Source organism: Rhinatrema bivittatum, chromosome 1 (genome assembly GCF_901001135.1).
Source record: "Rhinatrema bivittatum chromosome 1, aRhiBiv1.1, whole genome shotgun sequence".
Taxonomy (NCBI): domain Eukaryota; kingdom Metazoa; phylum Chordata; class Amphibia; order Gymnophiona; family Rhinatrematidae; genus Rhinatrema; species Rhinatrema bivittatum.
Window position 1 is genome coordinate 521,568,572 of NC_042615.1, and position 24,093 is coordinate 521,592,664.

The following is a 24,093-nucleotide window of genomic DNA, read 5'->3' on the forward strand; positions in this document are numbered from 1 at the left end:
AAAACACCATTCTATTAATTTCCTAGGCGCCACAAACCATTCTCAAGAAACTGAGGCACAGAAATATATATTATTCCAGCACTGACAACAAATGTACACAAACCCCCAAAACAATTACTGATAGATACAGCAGTCTGTCAGCAAACAAGGAGTCAACCAAGTATGTTATTCCACTGATTGACAACCTTCAGATCATCTGAGATGATTTTGCCTAGCTCCTTTTCCTTTTTGGTAGTTGCCATGTCTCATCTGTCTAAATTGATAAATGGCTAATTTATTTTTGTGTGTTCCAAGTACAAGAGTTTACACTTTTTTTTTTTTACACTGAAGTATATCTTCCGAGTGTTTGGTTATTCCTGCAGTTTTTTACCTTTCATTTTTTTCTATCCCTCCCGGGGTCTCCTTTATCACAGATTTTTGTGTCATCGGCAGACAAACATATTTTTCCTTCAAGCCCTTGTGCAGTGTCACTAATGAAGGTTGCACAATAAGTCTCCAGATTTGTCAGCTCTGTTCCAGCACTCAGATCCCATTTCCAGCCTTGACCTCCTTTTGAATTGAAAGAAGATGGAGTGGTCTGTCTTTAGCTGGACACTTGCCTGCTCAGCAGTCCTACTGATTGCATTCTATCATATCTTCTGCTTCTTACTCTTACCTTCTACTTATTGGAGAAGAGCCTGAAGAAGCCTGCATTCCAAGTGGTTTTTATCTTTTGGAGTTCTCTTGCAGGTTTAAACTATATATTTTTCTTTTTTTTAAATTTTACTAGTGTGTAGATGCCTTGCTGGTTTAAGTTATATATATATTGTATATTTTTTTTTCTCGTTTTGTTCATCTAACCGCATAGAATCTACCACTGGCAATTTGAAGTTTAGTCTTTATTACCACTTACCTTACTGCCTTTTTTCATATATACATTTCCTAAATATTGTGGTTGGTGGGCTTTCATTGATATAAAGTATATCACTGCCTAATGTATCCTTGCCATCTTAAAGGTTTCTAGAACTCTTGTGTTTGCTGGGTTTAGATAGAATTACAATATTGTAAGCAAGTTTAGGAATGCAGGGACTTGTCTACTACAGGACACTTCCAGTAGCCCTCTCACCTTCACGATCCTAAGCCAGGAAAAAGATGTGTTCTCCTCAGAAATAGACTTTTATTTATCAGGTTTGGCAGGATTTAACATTTAGAAAATAGCAACAATTCCTGTCTCTAACATCCTGGCCACTAAGCACCAGTTTACCCTAAAGAAAGTTCTGTACCATGGGGTTTACAAACATGCCATAAACCTTAGCCTGCTTAACATATTAATGCTTATGGCTAACTTACTTACCCCCAGTCCCAACTTCAGGCAATATCCTTTTGTTTACCTCTGAAGCAGACACTGGCTGGAGGTCTGGAGAATGTGTGCAGGGAAGGAAACTGGCTTCTGGGTTTGGTACTGGCAGAACTGGCAGGCAGTTCAGGAAGGAGAATGGCTTCTGGCTCTGGTACTTGCCAAGCTGTCTGGGCCTTGCTCTCACCCCTCACTGTCTCAGACTCCGTGTCCCTCTCCGAACCTGAGCAGGGTATCTCTTCTCTCCAGTCTCCTGGCCACACCTAGTCTTCTCCCGCCTTGATAGCAGAAGGTGCTGCTCTGGTTTCAGGGTCGCTCTCAGGGTTTGCATCCTTCAAGGTTTTGCTCTCTTTCTCTTATTTTACCCCATCTTATACTTTCCAGCTGATAAATATGCATAAGTTCATGCATAATCACGTGGTGGGTGGAGGGTCTTTGCCGCATTGTAGGTCTTTTTCCCTCTCCCCATTTCTTCATGGGGGGTCCTGCCACATTACAGGTCCTTTTCCCCCCTCCCCATTTCTTCGGGGGGGGGGGGGGAGTACTACCACATCTGTATGCCAAGCTGTATGCCAGAGTGTTTTTCTCCTCAGACATCCCCCCTCTCTTCCAAGGGTGGGGGTCTTTCTGGCCTCTGGACTTGCTTGGCTGGTCCATGACTCCTGCTTATGAGCTTAAGTTTGCATTGTCTCTCTGCCTTGGTTATTTACACATTCACTTACAAACAAGCAGATCTAGATATAGTATCCTTCAGTGTAAAGTTCTCATTAGGGCAAGGTCTCTTCTTTTTCCACTGAGACAGTCTTGGCCTGTCAGTATATTTCTGCATACTTTTTTGCTATTATGATTCATATTTGGTGCTTTCAGTGGTAAAACATGAGATATCTCCCTACAATATAACTTTATTTTAATTGCTTTGAAATTTGCAGTCTCTTACAAAAATAAGAAATATGCAGACTGCAGTCCAGCAGCAGCTGGGGGCTAACAGTCTTTGCACTGAATGCCAGTGCCATATGAATAATTACCTTCCTGCCAGTACCCAAGAAGAGGAGCAGGCTTGGAAGGCTACCAGCAGACCCCATCCTACCAGCGGCCAAGAAGAAGAGCAGGCCCAGGATGCCACCAGTGGATCCCCATCTTGCCAGTGGCTGAGAACAGGAGTAGGCCTGGGAGACTGCCAGTGGACCCCATCCCACCAGCAGTCAAAGAAAACGAAAAACATCTTACTGAGAAGAAGACCATTCTCTCATTCCTCTAAGTGTGCCCACCCTGTGGCATTCAAATCACATACAACCAGTTGATGCTCTGTGCTGATCTTTTGCATTGCAAGATCAGCATAGAGGGAGTACTAGCCCTGTGAGATTTGAACTGCAGGGCAGGCACATGAGTAGCATCAACTGGCTTCCACTTCTGCTCCCAGTGGGGAACCTGCCTATGTTTTGTGTTTGTATGTGTGAGTGAATGGGTGCCTGCCTGGGTATGAGTGTATGTGTAAATGGGAACCTGCCTGGATGTATGTGTTTGTGAATGGGATCCTGCCCGAGTGTGTGTGTGAGTGGGAGCCTACCTGGGAGTATGTGTGATTAGAAGTGTGTGTGTGTGTGTGTGTGTGAATAAGAGCCTGCCTGGGAGTGACTCTGTGAGTGAATGGGAGACTTCCTGTGTATGTGTGAATGGGAGCCTGCCTGGGTAGATTTCTGTGTGTGTGTGTGTAAATGGGAGCCTGCCTCTGTGTGTGTGTGTGTGTGTGTGTGTGTGTGTGTGTGTGTGTGTGTGTGTGTGAATGGGAGCCTGACTGTGTGTGTGTGTGTGTGTATGTGTGAATGGGAGCCTGCATTGGAGTGGGTGTATGTGTGTGTGTGTGAATGAGAACCTGCCTGGGTGGGTGTGTGTGCGTGTTTATGAATGAATGGGAGCCTGCCTGTATGTGTGTGTATGAATGGGAGCCAGCGTGGAAGTGTGTGTGTTTGCAAATGGGAGCTGGCGTGGGAGTGTGTATGTGTGTGTGTGTATGAATGGGAGCCTGCCTGTATGTGTGTGTGTGAATGGAAGCCTGCATGGGTGTGTGAATGGGAGCCTACTTGGGGGTGGGAAAGTGTGTGTGTGAATGGGTGCCTGCCTGGGATGGGTGGGTATATGTGTGAAAAGGAGTTTGCCGGGGTGTGGGGGTGTGAATGAGAGCCTGCCTGCAGGTGGGTGAGAGTGTGTGTGTGAATGGGAGCATGCCTAGGGGTGGGTGAGTGTGTGTGTGAATGGGAGCTTGCCTATGGGTGGGGGTGGGGGGGGGTGAGAATGAGAACCTGCCTGGAGGGGTATGTGTGTGTGAATGGGAGCCTGCCTGGGGTTGGGGTGAGTATGTTGAATGGGTATCTGCCTGGATGTGTGTATGCATATGAATGGGAGCTTACCTGAGTGTGTGTGTGTGTGAGAGAGAGAGAGAGCATGTGGATGTCAGATCCTATATGTGTGGATAGAGAGACAGAGAGCATGTTGGAATGAGAGCCTTTTTGTATGTGAGGGAATATATGGGGGAGTGGGAGCCTGTGTGTGAGAGATAGCACATGAGAGTGAGAGCCTATGTATGTATGTATGAGAGTGGGAGCCTGCATGTAAGAGCTTGTGTGTGAGAGTATGTAAGAGCGAGAGCCTTTGTGTGTCTGGTTGTGAATGGAAGCCTGTGTGTGAGAGAGCATGTAAACCTGTTTATGTGTGTTGTTTGTGGGAATTGGAGCATATGTGTAAGAGCATGTGAGCATAAGAGTGAGAGCCTGTGTGGGAGTGGGAGCCTGTGTATGAAAGAGAGCATATAAGAGTGAGAGCCTGCATATGTGTGTGTGTGTGTATGGGAATGGGAGCCTGTATGTGAGAGAGAGCCTGTGTGTGTGTGTGTGTGTATTTGTGATAATGGGAGCCTGCGTGTAAGAGCATGTGAGAGTGAGAGTCTGAATTGAGAGAGAGCATATGAGAATAGGAGCCTGTGTGAGAGAAAGCCTTTGTGTGAGAGAGCGTGTGTGGGTGTATGAAGGAGGAAAGAAAGAAGACAGGAGAGAGAATAAGAGACCCTGAAAAAGGAATAAGGAAAAGACAGACAAGAAGAAAAATGAGACCGGGACTAACCGATTAGAAAAATAAGATCAGACAACGAAGGTAAAAATAAATTATTTTGCCTTTCAGCGATTGGAATATTCCGTCTTTGGGAATGTGCATTTCTTATATATTTGTATTTTGCTTTTTCTTCATTATTCCAGAATTCATAAGAGTCTGGTTTTCCTGGATTTCCATTTCAGTTTTATCTGCATGTTTCTGTTTCTAATTTGTAGTCCCTTATTCTGTAGTAGGTATGGGTCTATCTGTGTTGCGCATGTGTTACAGAACATAAGAACATGCCATACTGGGTCAGACCAAGGGTCCATCAAGCCCAGCATCCTGTTTCCAACAGTGGCCAATCCAGGCCATAAGAACCTGGCAAGTACCCAAAAACTAAGTCTATTCCACACTACTGTTGCTAGTAATAGCAGTGGCTAATTTCTAAGTCAACTTAATTAATAGCAGGTAACTTATCCAATCCTTTTTTAAACACAGCTATACTAACTGCACTAACCACATCCTCTGGCAACAAATTCCAGAGTTTAATTGTGCGTTGAGTGAAAAAGAACTTTCTCCGATTAGTTTTAAATGTGCCACATGATAACTTCATGGAGTGCCCCCTAGTCTTTCTATTATCCGAAAGAGTAAATAACTGATTCACATTAACTCATTCTAGACCTTTCATGATTTTAAACATCTCTATCATATCCCCCCTTAGCCGTCTCTTCTCCAAGCTGAAAAGTCCTAACCTCTTTAGTCTTTCCTCATAGGGGAGCTGTTCCATTCCCTTTATCATTTTGGTCACCCTTCTCTGTACCTTTCCATCGCAACTATATCTTTTTTGAGATGTGGAGACCAGAGTTATTCACAATATTCAAGGTGCGATCTTACCATGGAGTGATACAGAGGCATTATGACATTTTACGTTTTATTCACCAATCCATTCCCTTTCTAATAATTCCCAACATTCTTTTTGCTTTTTTGACTGCCGCAGCACACTGAACCGATGATTTCAATGTGTGATCCACTATGACGCCTAGATCTCTTTCTTGGGTGGTAGCTCCTAATATGGAACCTAATTTGTGTAAATATAGCATGGGTTATATTTCCCTATATGCATCACCTTGCACTTATCCACACTAACCACATTAATTATTCAGTCTCACAAAGTCTTCCTGCAATTTATCACAATCTGCTTGTGATTTTACTACTCTGAACAATTTTGTATCGTCTGCAAATTTGATTACCTCACTTGTCGTATTTCTTTCCAGATCATTTATAAATATATTGAAAAGTATGGGTCCCAATACAGATCCCTGAGGCACTCCACTGCCCACTCCCTTCCACTGAGAAAATTGTGCATTTAATCCTACTTTCTGTTTCCTGTCTTTTAGCCAGTTTGTAATCCACGAAAGGACATCGCCACCAATCCCATGACTTTTTACTTTTCCTAGAAACCTCTCATGAGGAACTTTGTCAAAAGCCTTCTGAAAATCTAAATATAATACATCTACCGGTTCACCTTTATCTACATGTTTATTAACTCCTTCAAAAATGTGAAGCAGATTTGTGAGGCAAGACTTGCCTTGGGTAAAGTCATGCTGACTTTGTTCCATTAAACCATGTCTTTCTATATGTTCTGTGATTTTGATATTTAGAACACTTTCCACTATTTTTCTTGGCAGGCTAATTGGTCTGTAGTTTCTCGAATCGCCCCTGGAGCCCTTTGTAAATATTGGGGTTACATTAGCTACCCTCCAGTCTTCAGGTACAATGGATGATTTTAATGATAGGTTACAAATTTTTACTAATAGGTCTGAATTTTCATTTTTTAGTTCCTTCAGAACCCTGGGGTGTATACCATCCGGTCCAGGTGATTTACTACTCTTCAGTTTGTCAATCAGGCCTACCACTGTGATTTGGTTCAATCCATCTGAATCATTACCCATGAAAACCTTCTCTGATACGGGTATCTCCCCAACATCCTCTTCATTAAACACTGAAGCAAAAAAATAATTTAATCTTTCCGTGATGGCCTTATCTTCTCTAATTGCCCCTTTAACCCCTCGATCATCTAACGGTCCAACTGACTTCCTCAAAGGCTTTCTGCTTCGGATATATTTTAAAAAGTTTTTTCTGTGAGTTTTTGCCTCTATGGCCAACTTCTTTTTAAATTCTCTCTTAGCCTGTCTTATGAATGTCTTACATTTAATGTCTTATCAATGCCAACGTTTATGCATTATCCTATTTTCTTCTGTTGGATCCTTCTTCCAAGTTTTGAATGAAGATCTTTTGGCTAAAATAGCTTCTTTCACCTCCCCTTTTAACCATGCCTGTGATCATTTTGCCTTCTTTCCACCTTTCTTAATGTGTGGAATACATCTGGATTGTGCTTCTAGGATGGTATTTTTTAACGATGACATGCCTCTTGCACACTTTTTACATTTGTAGCTGCTCCTTTCAGTTTTTTCCTAACTATTTTTCTCATTTTATCAAATATTCCCTTTTGAAAGTTTAGCACGAGAGCCATGGATTTGCTTACTGTCCCCCTTCCAGTCATTAATTCAAATTTGATCATATTATGATCAGTATTGCCAAGCGGCCCCACCACCATTACCTCTCTCACCAAATCTTGTGCTCCACTGAGAATTAGATCTAAAATTGCTCCCTCTCTCATCGGTTCCTGAACCAATTGCTCCATAACACTGTCATTTATTCCATCCAGGAACTTTATCTCTCTAGCATGCCCTGATGTTTCACTTACCCAGTCAGTATTGGGGTAATTGAAATCTCCCGTTATTACCTCACTATCAATTTGGTTAGCTTCCCTAATTTCTCTTAGCATTTCACTGTCCATCTCACCATCTTGCCCAGGTGGACGGTAGTATACTCCTATCACTGTAGTCTTCCCCAACACACAAGGGATTTCTACCCATAAAGATTCAATTGTGCATTTAGTCTCATGCAGGATGTTTATCCTGTTGGACTCTATGCCATCCCGGACATAAAGCGCCACACAGCCTCCCGGGTGCTCCTCTCTGTCATTGCGATATAATGTGTACCCCGGTATTGCACTGTCCCATTGGTTGTCCTCTTTCCACCATGTCTCTGAGATGCCAATTAAGTCTGTCATTTACTGCTATACATTCTAATTCTCCCATCTTACTTCTTAGACTTCTGGCATTAGCATACAAACATTTCAAAGTTTGTTTTTTGTTTGTATTTTCATTCTGCTTTTTAATTGATAGGGATAAGTTAGAATTTTTTAGCTCAGGTGAGTTTTTAGTTACAGGCACTTGGACTACTTTTCTAATTATTGGAACCTCACTGTCGGGATGCCCTAATTCTAATGCAGCGCTTCTCCTCTTCGTCCTTCTGCAGCATGGGTACACACTGCCCCATATTTCATTATGGGGCAGTGTGTACCCATGCTGACACGGGCTCAAAACTTCTGTTCTTCCTGAGTCTGCTCAGAGGAGCTGATGTTGCCTGTTTCTTGTTCCCCAGAAGGCAGGCTGACACTGCTGCTCTTCCTCCTCTTGCTGTGTGAGGGCAGAGTATGTTCCTTGTCCTTTTTCTCTGCACACCCCCAACGCTCCTCTTCCTTTTCACTCACACTGCTCCAGCCAATCTTCTTTCTGTTCCTTCTTTTACAAGCAGGGCACCTGGAGATTTTGGGTGTTGGCCTGGAGACCCTGCAATTCATCTAGAATTCTGGAGTCTCTAGGCCATATCTGGAGAGTTCCCAGGTATAGTGAGAAGGGTTGAATGTTGGGAGAAGTGAATGTTTGGAGGAGATGGTGATGTGAGAGAGGGTTAATGTTTGGGAGAGGTGAAGTGTGGGTGACATAAAAGGGAGCAAATATTGGAGAGCTTAGGCGGGGCTTGAATGCTGGGGGGGAGCACAAATAGGGAAAGTGAATGTGGTTTCCTCTCTGAAATCAGCAGTGCAACCTTGGATGGCCCAAAGTGATGAGAGTCAGAGCATATGAGAATCATGTGGGAGGGAGGGGTTGTGTGTGGAGTGTAGGGGCACAAAACCCAGGGTAGGTTTGCAAAAGAGCTGGTGAAAATGGGCTGGAGGGAGGAAGGTCTGTGTGAAAGAAAGCCCAAGATGATGATAAGAGAAGAGAATCAGTGTGGGGGTGGTGATGGCAAGTGTGAGAGAGACAGAGGTTGTGAAGGGGGAGGAAGGAGGTTGGAACCAAAGGTGGTAAAATATATGAGAGTGAGAGAGAGCCAGACATGTGATAGGGGAAGAGCAGATGAGAGAGAGAGCCAGAGATAGTGATTGAGAGGAGGAAGAGTTTAAGAGAGAGAGAGAGGTAATGAGGATTAGTGTATGAGAGCCAGAAATGGTGAAAGGGAGTTGTGTGATAGAAAGCTAGGAAGAATATGCAAGGGAATAATTGGGGGTGAGCATGAATCATAGAGAATGTGATGGAGAAAAATATGAGTGGGGAGAAGAACTCAGAGAGGGGATGATGGGATGAGGGAGTCTGACTGCAGGGGATGGGAGAATGTGAAAGGAAGTGAAATGCATGGGATGAAAGAGGGTTAGAAAGCCAATGTGGGGATGATGGGGAGGGGTGGCTGTTGGAGATTGATGGGGGGAACAACCCAATGAGGGGGAGATGTAGAGCTGAAAGAGGCAATGGAGAGGAGAGTTGGGGATGTGAAGCATTGGGACAGGTAGAACTGGAAGATAGTGAGGGAGGGATGAGATACAGGTATGAATGTATAGAGGGAGTGAAGCAATGATGTAAGGGAGGGAGAGTTAGAGAAGAGAGAAATGAAGGAAAATGAAAGTATATTTTATTTTCTTATATAACACCTTTCAGCACTTCATAGAAACATAGAAATGATGGCAGAAGAAGACCAGTAGTTGATTATATTCAGATTCTGTAGGTATTTTCCTTTCACCAGAGGGCTTATAATCTAAGTTTGAATCTGAGGCAATGGAGGGTTAAAGTGACTTGCCCAAGGTCTCAAGGAGTGACAGTGGGATCTGAACCGTGGTATCCTTGATTTGCAGCTCACTGCTTTAATCATTAGGCAATTCCTCCAGGGCAGGGGGAGAAAGTGTTGAAGACTGGCGAGAGAAGAAAACTAAAGTGGAAAGGCGAGCCTGGAAAAGGAGTTAAGAAAAGACAGACAAGAGGAAATCATACAAAAGAGATGAAGACCAATGGAGAAAAAAAAATCCTTCCCAGATGATAAAAATAGTAAAAATCAATTTATTGTAGGTTTAATTACAGGAATATGTAACACAGTGATCTAGTAGCCTTATGGCTCCTGGAGTAAATTGGATTCTCTGCATACCATAATGGATCTTATTGGATCAAGGTAAGTATTATCTAAAAATATTGTGCATGAGCTATTAAGAACACATAGGTCCCCTTTTCAGATGTGAATAATGCATCTGATGTGACATCTGAAAAATGGTCCTGTATGGTTTCAAAAGCTCACATACAATAGTTAAAAATAATTTATATGCTGATCCAGTAAAAGTTTTCAGAATCTGCCAGGCATCCCATGATTGTAATTTTCATTGTTAAATTATTGTATGTTCTATGCACTGTACAATTTATTTTTTGTTACATGGAGAGAGGTGTTGGAGGGATAAACAATTTTGTAAGAATAAGGAGTGCCCAGCCCAGTAGAAGGGCCCCTTGATAAGAAATAGGCAGCATGTCACGGACTGCGTAAGAATGAACTACTATGCTGTATCCTTTGGCTGTTCCCGTGTGGTTGGGGCTGATATTTTAAATTGGTCCCCATAAAGCCAGCAGGATCTCAGGAATTATAATCCCCTTTGTTTTTATAGGATCGTTTTCAGGGTGGGGAGTGGGGAAAGGAGATGCAGATCATGAGTCAGGAGTGATCTAATGAAATATTTCTTCACAGAAGGGATAGTGGGTGCATGGAACAGCCACCCTGAGTAGACGACGTAGAAATGGACAGTATCAGAATTCAAGAAAACATGGGACAAGATCAGAGGATCTTTGAAGGAGAGGAAGGGACTATAACACTGAATAAAAGATGTGGGTGGGCAGAGTAGCAGGGCAGTATGGTTTTTATCTTGAGGCACATCTTATTTTGTGATTTTGCTGCTATTCAAAATTGTTTACACCTTTATAATGTGACCTGTTTGTAAGCTAATATTCTAGTATGCTATAACCTGCTTTGAGTGAATTCCATATTCAAAAAGGCAGATAATAAATCCAAGTAATAAATTATCTGCCATCTTGTTGTTTGTTTCTGAGGTAAAATCGAGAGGGAGAGACCGTATGGGCCCAAGCCCTGAATCTAAGTACCTAACAACTCCTCCGGTGACACTTAGTTTGAGAGCTAATTCTCATCTTCCTTCACTATGGCAGCCGTGTCTGTACTGCACTGTGTTTCAGTATTTTACAAGAGGAATTTGTGTCCATCTGTATAAAAAAAAAAAAAAAGAAAAAGGATAAATTGGTAGCATGAGGCCAGGGATGGGCAAAATAAGTAGTGACAGAGAGGTGTGTAGCCAATCCTTTCCCTGTCCTTAGATACTACAGTTGTGTGTGCAGCTGTCAAGTGATCAACCAGCACCCCTGTTCCGCGGAAGATCAGTTTGAAGATTGAGATCAACTGTTCCCTGATCCCATCCTTGAGAATTCATAATTGATCTGGTTTCAGGATAACCTCTGTATCGTTCCATGGTGCAACTGCACCTTGAGTATTATGTGCGATTCTGGTCGCTGCATCTCAAAAAGGTTTATAGCAGAATTGGAGAAGGTACAGAGAAGGGCGACCAAAATGATAAATGAGATGGAACAGTTCCCCTATGAGGAAAGACTAAAGAGGTTAGGACTTTTCAGCTTGGAGAAGAGACGGCTGAGGGGGGATATGATAAAGGTCTATAAAATCATGAGTGGAGTGAAATGGGTAAACATAAATTGGTTCATTACTTATTCAAAAAATAGACTAGGGACATTACATGAAGTTGCTAAGTAGCACATGTAAAACAAATTGGAGAAATTATTTTTTCATTCAACGCACAATTAAGCTCTGGAATACATTGCTAGAGGATGTGGTACAAGCAGTTGGCGTAGTTGGGTTTACAAAAGGGTTGGGCAAGTTCCTGGAAGAAAAAGTCCATAAACTGTTATTAACCAGGTAGACTTGGGGAAAGCCAATGCTTATCTCTGGGTGTAAGCACTATTTGGGATCCTTCCAGGTACTTGTGTCCTGGATTGGCCGCTATTGGAAATAGGATACTTGGCTTAATGGATCCTTGATGTAACCCAGTTCTTATATAACATGATTCTTAGACTAAATATAGGCAGAATTAATGAATATTTATTATCAAGAAGCTGAAAACTAGACCTAATTGGGGGTTCTTGAGGGCTACATTTAAGAACCCCACTGATCTAGATAATCTAGAAACAATTGTTCATAGATTTTGCAATGGGTGAATAGCAGACATTGCACACTAATTAATGTTTCTGGTGTTTTTAAAGGGTTTGAAAAACCAGTCCAGGGTTAAATTGAACATTGTGCGATGCCCTCCAGTGACCACTGTCTTAATTAGGAGACCTGACCTTCGGTATCAGCTGGGCTTCAGTGTACAGAATGGAATTGTGAGTATCTCTAAATAACTTTATTCAAGTTGTGGCACTTCTAGCACTGAGCAGAGAGCGAGTAACTAAGGCAGTCAGAAGGATAACAGATGTTTAGTATGTGACATGAGGCTGAGATTCTGAACTTTGTTCCACTGCCAGGGTCGATGAAGCCTTTCCTTCTTCGAGGTCAGAGGCAGGATGATGGTAGCTCCATTGCAGAGAATTCTGCTTGGGACTCGCTTGGATATGTGAAGATAGAGATAAAAGAGCATACCGCTTCAGTCAAGCTTCTAGAAACCATTTGCCTTTGAGTGAAAAGGTGTATGTAGGTCAGGATAAACTCGCACAGGCCGATTTTAAAACGAGCACACATGTGCCCATGGCGTGCGATGGAGATGTGCTGGAATTTTAAATCATGTGCGCACTTCTGCTACTATTTCATGTATCTTCCGTAGGACTTTGCTTGCCTTACTGTGCACATGTAAGTGGATTTTAAAACATGCTCATGCGAAGGGCATCCCCAGTTTTTCAAATTAGTCCAGTTTGCCCAGTCAATATCAAGGTCTTCCAGACCCCTCTGGTTCTTCATTCTGCATGCCCCTGGACCCCTCACCCTGTCATGTAAGTCCTAGAACGCAAGATCTATAGACTTTTTCCCTCATCGGGAGCAGCAGTAAAGTTATGCAGCTAACAAGGTACTGTGTGCTTTGGCCTCTGGTTTTCAAATTCGGAGTTACGCATATAAGTGATTGCTCCGCCCTTGAACCCCCATGCCCCTCCCCTTTTCTACCCCCTTATGTTTGGCGCACGGACAGGTACTAACATAGGGATGCAATACTCACGCTTCTTACTTTCCTCCCCCCCTCCCCCCCCATTACAAAAAACATGACAACTTCTTGGCTTTACAAAAGGCCGCATTTATTGTGTAATAACTGAACCCGAGCCCGGACAACTTTAACAAAGAATCAAGTCCGTCAGTGCCCCCCCCCCTCCCCCCAGCCTCCCACCCGTTTGCATACCACCGCGCACCAGTGGTAGGCTGAACTGAATCAGCCCTCGTATCTTTTACCCCGCCCCATCCCAGCGAGGGTAAGTGCACAGCCTGAGCAGGAAACCCCCCACCCCTGCTCATTAGCTGCCTCATGTAGCAGTTCCCCCCCCCCCAACTATACGAGTTCCCCCCCCCCCCCTCCAAGTGCCCATTTTAACCACACAATTATGGCAATTAACAATTTTGGCTCGGGTTTCTGCCACAAACAAGAACAACCATGGTTGCCCTTGTTCCCCCCACTTTGGCCTAACACTCTCCAATCAAAGCTTCCAATCCCTCCTCAAGATATTATTAAAAAGGTCTACACCTGCGTCAGACAAATGCACCCAGTCTATCCTAAATAAACCCTCACAGGCATCCCATGCCCGTTTCATGTCTAACGTGGAAACCACCCTGCCCCATAACTCAGCGCCCTATTTGCCTATTTACTTTCTTGACTCCCCGCTTCCATAAAGGCTCGCTTTTGAATTTAAGCCTAACAATTGTGTCGGACCATCCTACCCCCATGTATTGGGCATTTTATTCATAATAGATACAAAATCCTTTCGTACCATGGACACAAACTCCTTACTCGAACAAGCCCCTACATCATTACCCCCAAGATGAACCAGAATAATTTGCGGCATGCCCCACACCAAAACAAGCCCCTGGATGAAAGACAACAATTCAGCTCACTTCATTCCTCTGTTACCCAAGCCATCAAATCCTCCACTTTTTTCTTTCCAACATCAGATGCTCCCCATAAAGTCTCTGCAAGGCCCTGTGCTGAGTCCAATGAACAAAGGAATGGCCCACAATCCAGGCATAGCCCCATTCACCAGGACTCTGCAACTCTGTAAGAAAAGACATGTGCAATTAACAGAAAATTGTATAACTTCCACCCCATCAGAATGTGAACCTTCTCATGTAAGACGCAAAGGCCCTGGATTGCCACCTCCCTATAGACCAGATTAAGTTCTCCGAAAACCCCAGTTCCACAGCTGTAGTAGCTGCCCCTATACAGAAGGAACGCGAACTATAAAGGTCCGCATCCCAGCCTAAACTCAACACCATCATTCTCAACACTTTTGTGAATTGAAACCTGGATAAGGGGGAACCGTCCGCATGTTCAAAAAGGAGCCGTGCACCCTTGGTTGCACATTCACAAAAGCCTGCATGCAACGGACTGGACAAGATAATGCTTCCCCTGGAGGGACTAAAGTCACAAAATGACCCTTTCCCCTTTGATCCACTTTTGATTTATGAATGCAAAAACGCACAGAATTGCTGTATACCCAAACATGACTAACCAGTAGCCCTGCTCTAAATGGATTCTCCCTCGAATCTGCTACCAACTCACTTATTCTCATAGCGCCGAAGAAGGCAAGTGTAAAAGCTTCTCTAAACAGCAATACCTCGTATCTGAACCAGCAGACTTCACTCAGGTGCCCCGAGATAATGACTAGATCTGAATACCTAATTCGCTGTCTTTTATCTGCCACTCAACCCCTGCCCTTGGCCCAACCGCCCAAAACTCTTTTAACAAGAAAACACGTGGCTGGGTTACCCCCCAACCCTCAAGTTTCTGGAAAAAAGAAAAACCCACAATGTGGGATCGTACCGATGCTAAAGAATACCCACTCTGCTGCGCCCACAACATAAATTGAACTATTCGCTAACAGCCCGCCCCCGCACCATCCCGCAGACTATAGAAAATGCGCTACCACACCTCTGCCAACAATGTATGATGTCGCTGGTGCCGTAGATTTCTGGATCAATCTCCGTGCTTCAATTCCCTTAACAAAGCAGACAGCAGGTTATATTTGGCCAACTGCCTGTTAATAACTTGGACAACTACCAAATTATCACAGCACAATACCACTTATTTATCCTTAAGTCTAACCCCCCAAATAGACAAGGCGACTACAATGGGAAGCAATTCTAAAAAAGTGATGTTTCTGGTAATGCCTGCCTCCACCCATTCCACCACCCAAGGCTCCACACATCACTGTCATTGGAAATAAACACCAAAAACCTAATGCCCCAGCTGAATCTGAGTAAAGCTCGATGTCTTGGTTGGATACCTCCTCCTCCTGCATTATACAAACACCATTACATGATTCAAGAAATGCTTCCCAAACACCCAGCTCATCCTTGATTCTCCGGGTCACTCTGACAAAATGATGCCCCGCCTTGATCCCCACTGTAGCTGCCGACAGCCTCTTAATGAAAGCCCGTCCCATTGGTATTACACGACAAGCAAAATTCAGCGAACCTATCAAGGACTGCATGTGACGCAAAGTCACTTTCTTAGACCCTCACACTGTCTGTACCAACTGTCTTAACTTCTGCACATTGTCCACTGGTAAGCGGGACACCATGCATATCAACCGGTCCCTCCATCTTATCATGTGCAATAGGTACCTCTAACAAATCCACCACTCTCAAAAATCCATCTAACAAAGACTGGCACAAACCGGAGTGACTAAGCCTTACAAACAAAACGTCATCTAAGTAATGTAACATGCTGTCACTTTCTGTTTTCTGCATGTAACCCACTGAACAAACATACTGAAATCCTCGAAAAAGGCACATGACACCAGGCAATCCATGGACAAGCTTCGATTAACAAAATATTGCCCTTCCAAAAAGAAATCCAGCAAATGAAAACTGTCTGGGTGGACAGGCAACAGCCGGAATGCTGCCTCGATATCTGCCTCTGCTATCAAAGCACCTCTGCTCGCCCTCTCAAATTAGACACAACTGCATCAAAAGACACGTACTTCACCGAACACTTGCTCCGTGGAATGAAATCATTCACCGAAGCACCTGGTGGATAAGAAAGGTTAAGGATCAGCTAAAATTTACCAGGAGCTTTCTTGGGTATGACCGCTAAAGGAGAAAGATGCATCCTCTTAAATGGCAGACCTGCAAAAGGCCCCGCGACACACCCCAAATTCAATGTATCTTTGAAGGATACTAATGAAACAGGAGAGTTAGGGCATCTCAACAGAGAGGGGTAGATTTTGAAAAACTGCGCGATCGCGTACTTTTGTTTGCGCAGCAGGCGCAAACAAAAGTACGCTGGATTTTATAAGATACGCGCGTAGCCGCGCATATCTTCTAAAATCCTGGATCGGCGCGCGCAAGGCTGCCGTTTTTGGGCAGCTGGCGCACGCCGAGCCGCGCAGCCTGCCTCCATTCCCTCCAAGGCCGCTCCGAAAACGGAGCGGCCTCGGAGGGAACGCTCTTTCGCCCTCCCCTCACCTTCTCCTCCCTTCCTCTACCTATGGTAGAGGAAGGGAGGCCTATGGAAAATAGGCACGCCGGCGCGCAAGGCCCTGCTCGCATAAATCCGGGCGGATTTACGCGAGCAGGGCTTTGAAAATCCACCCGAGAGAATCCAGTAAAAGCAAAATTAATCCATGTGCCTATAAGAAAAGAATCACCTGAGCTAAAGGATTCCAAATTATCCCTGACAACTGAAAAGCAGGTTGTTAATACAACCAAAAAACACACTTTGAAATGTATGATTGCCAATGCCAGAAGTCTAAGAAGTAAGATTGGGAGAGTTAGAGTGAATAGCAGTGAATGATGAGATAGACATAACTGGCTTCTCAGAGACCTGGTGGAAGGAGGATAACCAATGGGACAGTGCTATATCAGGATACAAATTATATTACAATGATAGGGAGGATCAACTTGGTGAGGGTGTGGCACTTTATGTCCAGGAGGGTATAGAGTCCAACAGGATAAAGATCATACAAGAGACTAAATGCTCAGTAGAATCTATATGGGTAGAAATCCCATGTGTGTTGGGTAAGAGTATAGTGATAGGAGTATACTACCATCCACCTGGACAAAATGGTCAGACAGATGATAAAATGCAAAGAGAAATCAGGGAAGCTAACCAGTTTGGCAGTGCAGTAATAATGGGAGATTTCAATTTCCCCAAAATTGACTGGGTAAATATAACATCAGGACATGCTATAGACATAAAAATCCTGGATAGAATAAATGACTGCTTCATGGAAAAACTGGTTCAGGAACCAACAAGAGAGGGAGCTATTTTAGATTTAATCTTAGTAGAATGCAGGATTTGGTGAGAGAGGTAACGGTGGTGGGGCCACTTGGCAATAGTGATCATAACATGATCTAATTTGAACTAATGACTGGAAGGAGGACAATATGTAAATCTACAGCTCTAACACTAAATTTTCAAAAGGGATATTTTGATAAATGAGGAAAATAGAAAAAAAAGTGAAAGGTGCAACTGCAAAGGTTAAAACTGTACAAAAGGCGAGGACATTGTTTAAAAATACAATCTTAGAATCGCAGTCCAGATGTATTCCATGCATTAAGAAATGTGAAAGAAAGGCAAAACGATTACCAGCATGGTTAAAAGGTGAGGTGAAAGAGGCTATTTTAGCCAAAAAAAATCCTTCAAAAATTGGAAGGAGGATCATATAGAAGGAGCATATAGGAGCATATAGAAGAAGCATATAGAAAGACAAGGTTTAATGGAACACAGTTAACATGGATTTACCAAAGGGAAGTCTTGCCTCACAAATCTGCTTCATTTTTTTGAAGGGATTAATAAACATGTGGATAAAGGTGAACCAGTAGGTACAATGTATTCAGATTTTCAGAAGGCGTTTGACAAAGTCCCTCATTAGAGGCTTCTAAGAAAACTAAAAAGTTATGGGATAGGAGGCGATTACATGGATTACAAACTGGTTAAAAGACAGGAAACAGAGACTAGGATTAAATGGTCAATTTTCTTAGTGGAAAAGGGTAAACACCTCAGGGATCTGTACTGGGACTGGTGCTTTTCAATATATTTATAAATGATCTGGAAAGGAATACGACAAGTGAGGTAATCAAATTCCTCAAAGTTTTTTCCTTACTAGATTATCCTGATTTTATCTTGATTAATCCCTTGTTCTATGTAACTTTCACAGGTTTGGTTTGATGGTTTGATGTAAAACGGTGTGATAAGACTTTGTCTTGAAGATCGGTATAGTAAAAAGAAGTAAATTAAATAAATAAATAATGATGATACAAAATTATTCAGAGTAGTTAAACCACATGTGGATTGTGATAAATTGCAGGAGGACCTTGCTAGACTGGAAGATTGGGCATCCAAATGGCAGATGAAATTTAATGTGGACCAATTGCAAGGTGATGCATATAGGGAAAAATAACCCTTACTGTAGTTACACGATTTTAGGTTCCATATTAGTTGCTACCACCCAGGAAAAAGATCTAGGCGTCATAGCTCGAGGTGGGGATTAGGTATGAGTGTAGGGGGTTGGGGGCCGCTTTCACATTCAACATGAGACGTACGAACAGAACAGTGGTCTCTTGTGAAGATTTGATGGCCTTCGGAGTAAGGAAACTCACTCCAAGATGAGATTTGGGCAATGTTCTCTCAAACTAGCTTGATGGACACTCTACCTGGGCAACAACAAGCTAGTTTGAGAGAACATTGCCCAAATCTCATCTTGGAGTGAGTTTCCTTACTCCGAAGGCCATCAAATCTTCACAAGAGACCACTGTTCTGTTCGTACGTCTCATGTTGAATGTGAAAGCGGCCCCCAACCCCCTACACTCATACCTAATCCCCACCTCGAGTTACTAGGTGGGCCTCTCATAGGGGATACAAATAGCTGTCTAGGGCGTAGACATTATAGTTTCCCCGCTGCACGAAAAAAGCCTCATTTGCATGGGAAACACCCCTTAATGCATTACCAATGCGATATTGGAAAATGAGGCCCAATGTTAGGAATTATTAGGAAGGGAATGGTTAATAAAACGGAAAATATCATAATGCCTCTGTATCGCTCCATGGTGAGACCAGACCTTGAATACTGTGTACAGTTCTGGTCTCCACATCTCAAAAAAGATATAATTGAGATGGAGAAGGTACAGAGAAGGGCTACCAAAATAATAAAGGGATGGAACAGCTCTCGTCTTTTAGACTTTTTTTGTGTTTGCTGAATACTGGGAAGATATCCTTAACCCTCTCAGGCACTGTTCAGCATTTTATTGTAAAACATGGATGGCTTGTTACAGGTAAATGGATTTTCTCCTTATCTGACATACTACATTTTATTTTAGGGTGTTTTTATTGCTTTGCTGCACACATCTTTTGGGGGAAGTTCAACTGAAGTCTGTGTGTTCTTTCTTAAACAAAAACATCTGTAGTACTTACTGTAAGGGGTAATTTTGAAATCTGTAGACTATTTTTGTTGTTGTTTTGGGTCGTGATTCTTGTACTCTCCCATCAGATCTGCAGTCTTATGCGAGGGGGCATTGCCGAGCGAGGAGGCGTCCGGGTTGGCCATCGAATTATTGAAATCAACGGACAGAGCGTTGTAGCTACACCGCATGAGAAGATTGTCCACATCCTCTCTAATGCTGTCGGCGAGGTGAGTGCCGTGGTACCTTCTGTTCCCTCACACTCTGCATTCGCACTTGCAAATCTGTAGCTTCTTTGATGCCTTCTGTACAGCAGCCCTCCCAAACTTTGGATAAAGTCAAATGAAGACTGTCCAATTTTTAATGAGCTGGTGCTCTACTAACCATTGGACTCCTAATTCTGTTGTTCTACACTTGAATTAGCAGCACCACATAGATTGTCTTCCCTTTGCCTAGAATTTTTTTTTTATTTTGTATTTGTGATACAGATACAATATCTAGCGGTCATAAATTCCAGTACATAAACCAGAATCTCCAAATCACAACATTTTAACCAATAATCAATAGGAACATGAACATTCATATAAAGACAAGACACATTCATCCTTCATCAAACATCCTTCATTAAACAAGAACATAATTAACATAAATAAACAAAAAGCCTAAGCATAGCAGTGCAAATATAAGAATCTCAGATCCATTGAGCAACAAAGCCCAACATTTGTAAATGTGATTTGATAGAATCAGATAAGAGGTTATAAAAAGATATCCAGGCCTGCTTATAATCTTTGGGCAAAGAATGATACATAAATAGCACATCCAATCGCTCAATATGCATCTAATCAGCCATAATATGCATCCATAAGGAAATCAGAGGAGGTTCTGGTTGAATCCAAAATGTTAAGATACAAAGAAAACCACCGACCACAAAGATACATTTCATAACTTCCTTGGAGACTGGCAATATAAATACAGGTGAACCCAAAAAAAGAAAACAACCATGAAAAGAAGGCCTTGCCCCAGTGATTTTATGAAGTACAGAAAAAAATACCATCCCAAAAGAAAAAGACCTTATGGCATAAAAAAAAAATATGAAGTAGGGAACCTCTCTCAATTTTACAATGAGGGCAAAGATCTGAGGGAGAGAGTCCAAATTTAAAGGCCTTAACATTGTCTATATAGTTATGATGTAGCAATTTAAAAAACAACTCTTGATATTTAGTGTTCAAAGATAGAGTAACGCACACACACAGTAAGGCAGGTTTTAACACCAGAAAGAACTACACCTTTTTTTCTGTGCGTTGTGCCTGTGGTAGCTGTGGTTTACCAGGAAAAGGTTTTTGTGAGTGAGAGAGAAAGAGCGCGCCTCTGTAGAGAACAGTATGCACTCTACTGTTTATTCTACTGTAAGAGGGGGCACTTTTATTTCGGAGTGGGCTTTGGGGGGCGGGGTACAAATCAACTCCGCTTGTACCGTTCATCAATTGAAATGACAGAAAATCTTCAGTGATGTGTACTTTGCTGTTTGCACCTCCTACTGTGTATGTAAAACCACCCCTCAAAACCTACCCACCCCCCAGAGCCCACTCCATGTTAAAAGTGCCCCTCTCTTACAGTGGTATAAATAGTAGAGTGATATACTGTTCTCTACAGAGGCGCGCTCTCTCTCCCTCTGTTAAAAAACATTTCCTGGTAACACGCTCGCAGTGTGTTTATCAGTGCATGAAGCAAAAAAATAGCGCAAGTGCGATAAATGTATCATGCCTTGCGGAAATTACCTATGCAATGCGGGAACAGGGAAATTAGCCTAACCACACCCCCTTTTATTTTTTTTTATCACAGGCACTATTTCCGCTATATTTATAGCATTTTGATAAATCTAGGGGTTAGTGAGATATTGAAAACATTGCTCCATATCCTTATTCAATATTGTCAATCCAGTGACTTGTGACCACCAAGATGAAATATCATCCAACAAAGAAGATGTCATCTTGGTCATATGAAGCTTATACCACCAAGATAGTTTATTTACACTTTTGCCCATAGAATGCATAGATTCAACCAAGGAAATCCTTTTGTGACTGCTGTATATAATGTCTTGCTTGTAAATATGCATAAAAATGTGTATGAGACAGATATTTGCCAGAAAGCTGTTCAAAAGAATAAAGGCATTGATCTTTAAAACTATGAAGAGACAATATATCAACTATACCTTTGAAATATCATTTTTTAACTATTTCTTCAATGATACCTCGAGAGAACTGGGAGTTCCCAAATAACAGTATAAAGTCTGATATTACAACTGGCTTCCTCCAATATTTGCATAAATATCTCCAAGCCAGTTGAACCGGCTTAAAGAAACAGCAGCTTTGCAAATGTATCTGTACTTTTTCATCAGACATATGAAGCCATACCAAGAGAGAGAAAGGAGCCACTTCAGCAGCTACTAAGTCAGGCATACAGAAATTGTATTTCAGTGTAACCCATTCCCACAGAAATCGAAGCTGACAGGCAGCATTATAAAATCTTACATCTGGAATATTAAGACCCCCAAATGTTTAGGATGTAGCATTTTACATAGCTAACCCAAACTCGTTCCTTTCCATAAAAATTGGATTATCAGTGATTTCAAAGATGCAAGGTCTTTATTCGATACCCAACAGGGCACCATTGTAGTCTATAAAGCAATTTAGGGAACCAAACCAATTTAATCAATGCACATCTACCCAACAATGAAAGAGGTAAATCAGTCCATGCTTGTAGCTGTGAAAGTATTTCTGCAAGTAAGGACTTAATATTAATCTGGTAAAGTAAAGCTGGATCCCGTGGAACCCTAATTCCCAAATATTTGATTTGATCTGGAACCCAACTCAAAGGAAAATCTCTTTGCCATGTGACCTTAATAGAATCATGGATCGCCATAGCCTTGGACTTAGTAAAATTAATCCGCAAGCTCACAAACTCACCAAAAAGCTTAAATAATTAAAGGACTTGACTTAGAGATAATTGAGGATTGCCTAGAAACAATAACATATCCTCTGCAAATAAGCAGATACGGAACTCAGGAAAGCCCAGCTTTAGCCCACTAAACAAAGGAAAAGGTTATGAAATCATACCATTTACTGATAATCTGGCTTGTGGTATAGTATATAGTAATCGTACCCAGTTAAGAAAAGATCCTGCAATTCCAAATTTGTCCATTACCCAAAGCGTGTAACACCATTGGACTTTATCAAACGCTTTCTCAGTATCAAGAGTTACTACCATCCCTTCTTGATTCTCAGGATGCATTCCATAAAGGGCCTTTAATAATTTACACATATTGCCCACTTCATGTCTTCCCTTAACAAAGTCAGTTTGATCTTTAGCCACTAAGAGGGGCAGGACTATACTCAACCTCTTAGCTAATATTGGTGCTAAAATCTTTATGTGAACATTAATGAGAGAATTTTGTCTGTATGAACCAAGAGAAGTAGAGGATCCTTTCCAGGTTTCAAAAAAAATGGAGTGATTAGCACCTAAAGAAAATTCACCCTTCTCCAAACAAATGACATACATATCTAGCAAAGATTTTGAAATAGAGGAGGAAAGCAATTTATAATATTCTGAGCCTAGACCATCTAGTCCTGGGGCGTTAGCTAATTTCAGAGACTTAATAGTATCTTCAGTTTCCAAAAGAGTACTAGAACTATTCAACCTCTGAAACTGTACATCAGTGAGAGATGATAATGAAAGGCCCTTAAAAAAAAGCCGAGCATACTGCTTCCGAGTCAGGGCTTGCTGAATATAAATCTTTATAAAATGCCATGAAATTCTCTGTCTGCTGTGCCGTAGTTGTTACCCTATCTCCTTTTTCATCCTTTAAGGCATAAATAAGCTGGCTAGATTTAGGTCCATTTATTAAGCATGCTAACAATTTACTAGATTTATTTCCATGCCTAAATAGTTTACTCCTAAACTAATAATAATTCCTAACCATCCTTTGGTGTATTAATTGGTTTAAAGTGCATCTTTTTTCCATTATTTGAGTTTTTACTCCATATGTAAAGAAGCCTTATGTGTACACTTATGTAAAGCAAGTTCCTTCGTTAAGCACAAAATTTCCCCATCAGAGGCCTAAACAATTATTTCTCCCTTCATTACTACCTTACCAGTCTCCCATAAAAGTGCAGGGGAAATAACAGGAGTATTATATTCTCAAGGTATTCCTGCCATTTACTAGTCAAAAATGATTTAACCTCTGCATCATAAAATAAAGCAGAATTCAGCCTCCATTTAAAGGCTTTAGATGGAGGTGATCCTAATTTCATTTGAAAAGATATTGGAGCATGATCTGATAAAGTAAATAATCCAGTATCTGCACGATTTACCAGTGGAAATTGAAAGTAAGATATCAGCAAATAATCTATACATGAATAACAATTTTGAACATCCAAAAAAAAGAAAAATCCTGCTCATCAGAATGAAGGACTCTCTATATGTCCAATAAATGTAATTCTCGCATCAAAAATGGTATCCCACTCATATGTGGAAACTGTTTAGCCAATCTGAGAGGCTTGGTATCATCAAGAGGATCAGCTACCGCATTAAAATCTCCCCATAAGACAACCTCATGTTCAGAGAATTGGCTCAACATAGCCACCAGATCTGAGAAAAAGACATAAGTATAAACATTAGGGGCATATACATTACAAAATACCAACTTCTTGTGGTAGAGACAACCGCTAATCAAAATAAACCTGCCTTCCGGGTCCACAATCTGTTTTTGCATCCGAAAAGGAAAATCCTTATGAATAAGAATGGCTGCTCCCCTCTGTCATCTGTTATATGAGGAAAAG

General features: G+C 42.0%; 1 protein-coding gene across 2 annotated transcripts in view; it reads left to right on the forward strand.

Annotated features, from left to right (window-relative positions):
* APBA1 (amyloid beta precursor protein binding family A member 1) overlaps positions 1 to 24,093 on the forward strand; it is a 269,347-nt gene that overhangs the window by 239,629 nt on the left and 5,625 nt on the right. For both annotated transcript variants that reach the window (XM_029612798.1, XM_029612808.1), the window contains 2 exons: positions 11,923 to 12,042; positions 19,345 to 19,485. In XM_029612798.1, coding sequence (XP_029468658.1) covers positions 11,923 to 12,042; positions 19,345 to 19,485 — 261 coding nt within the window. The remainder of the gene's footprint in view (positions 1 to 11,922; positions 12,043 to 19,344; positions 19,486 to 24,093) is intronic.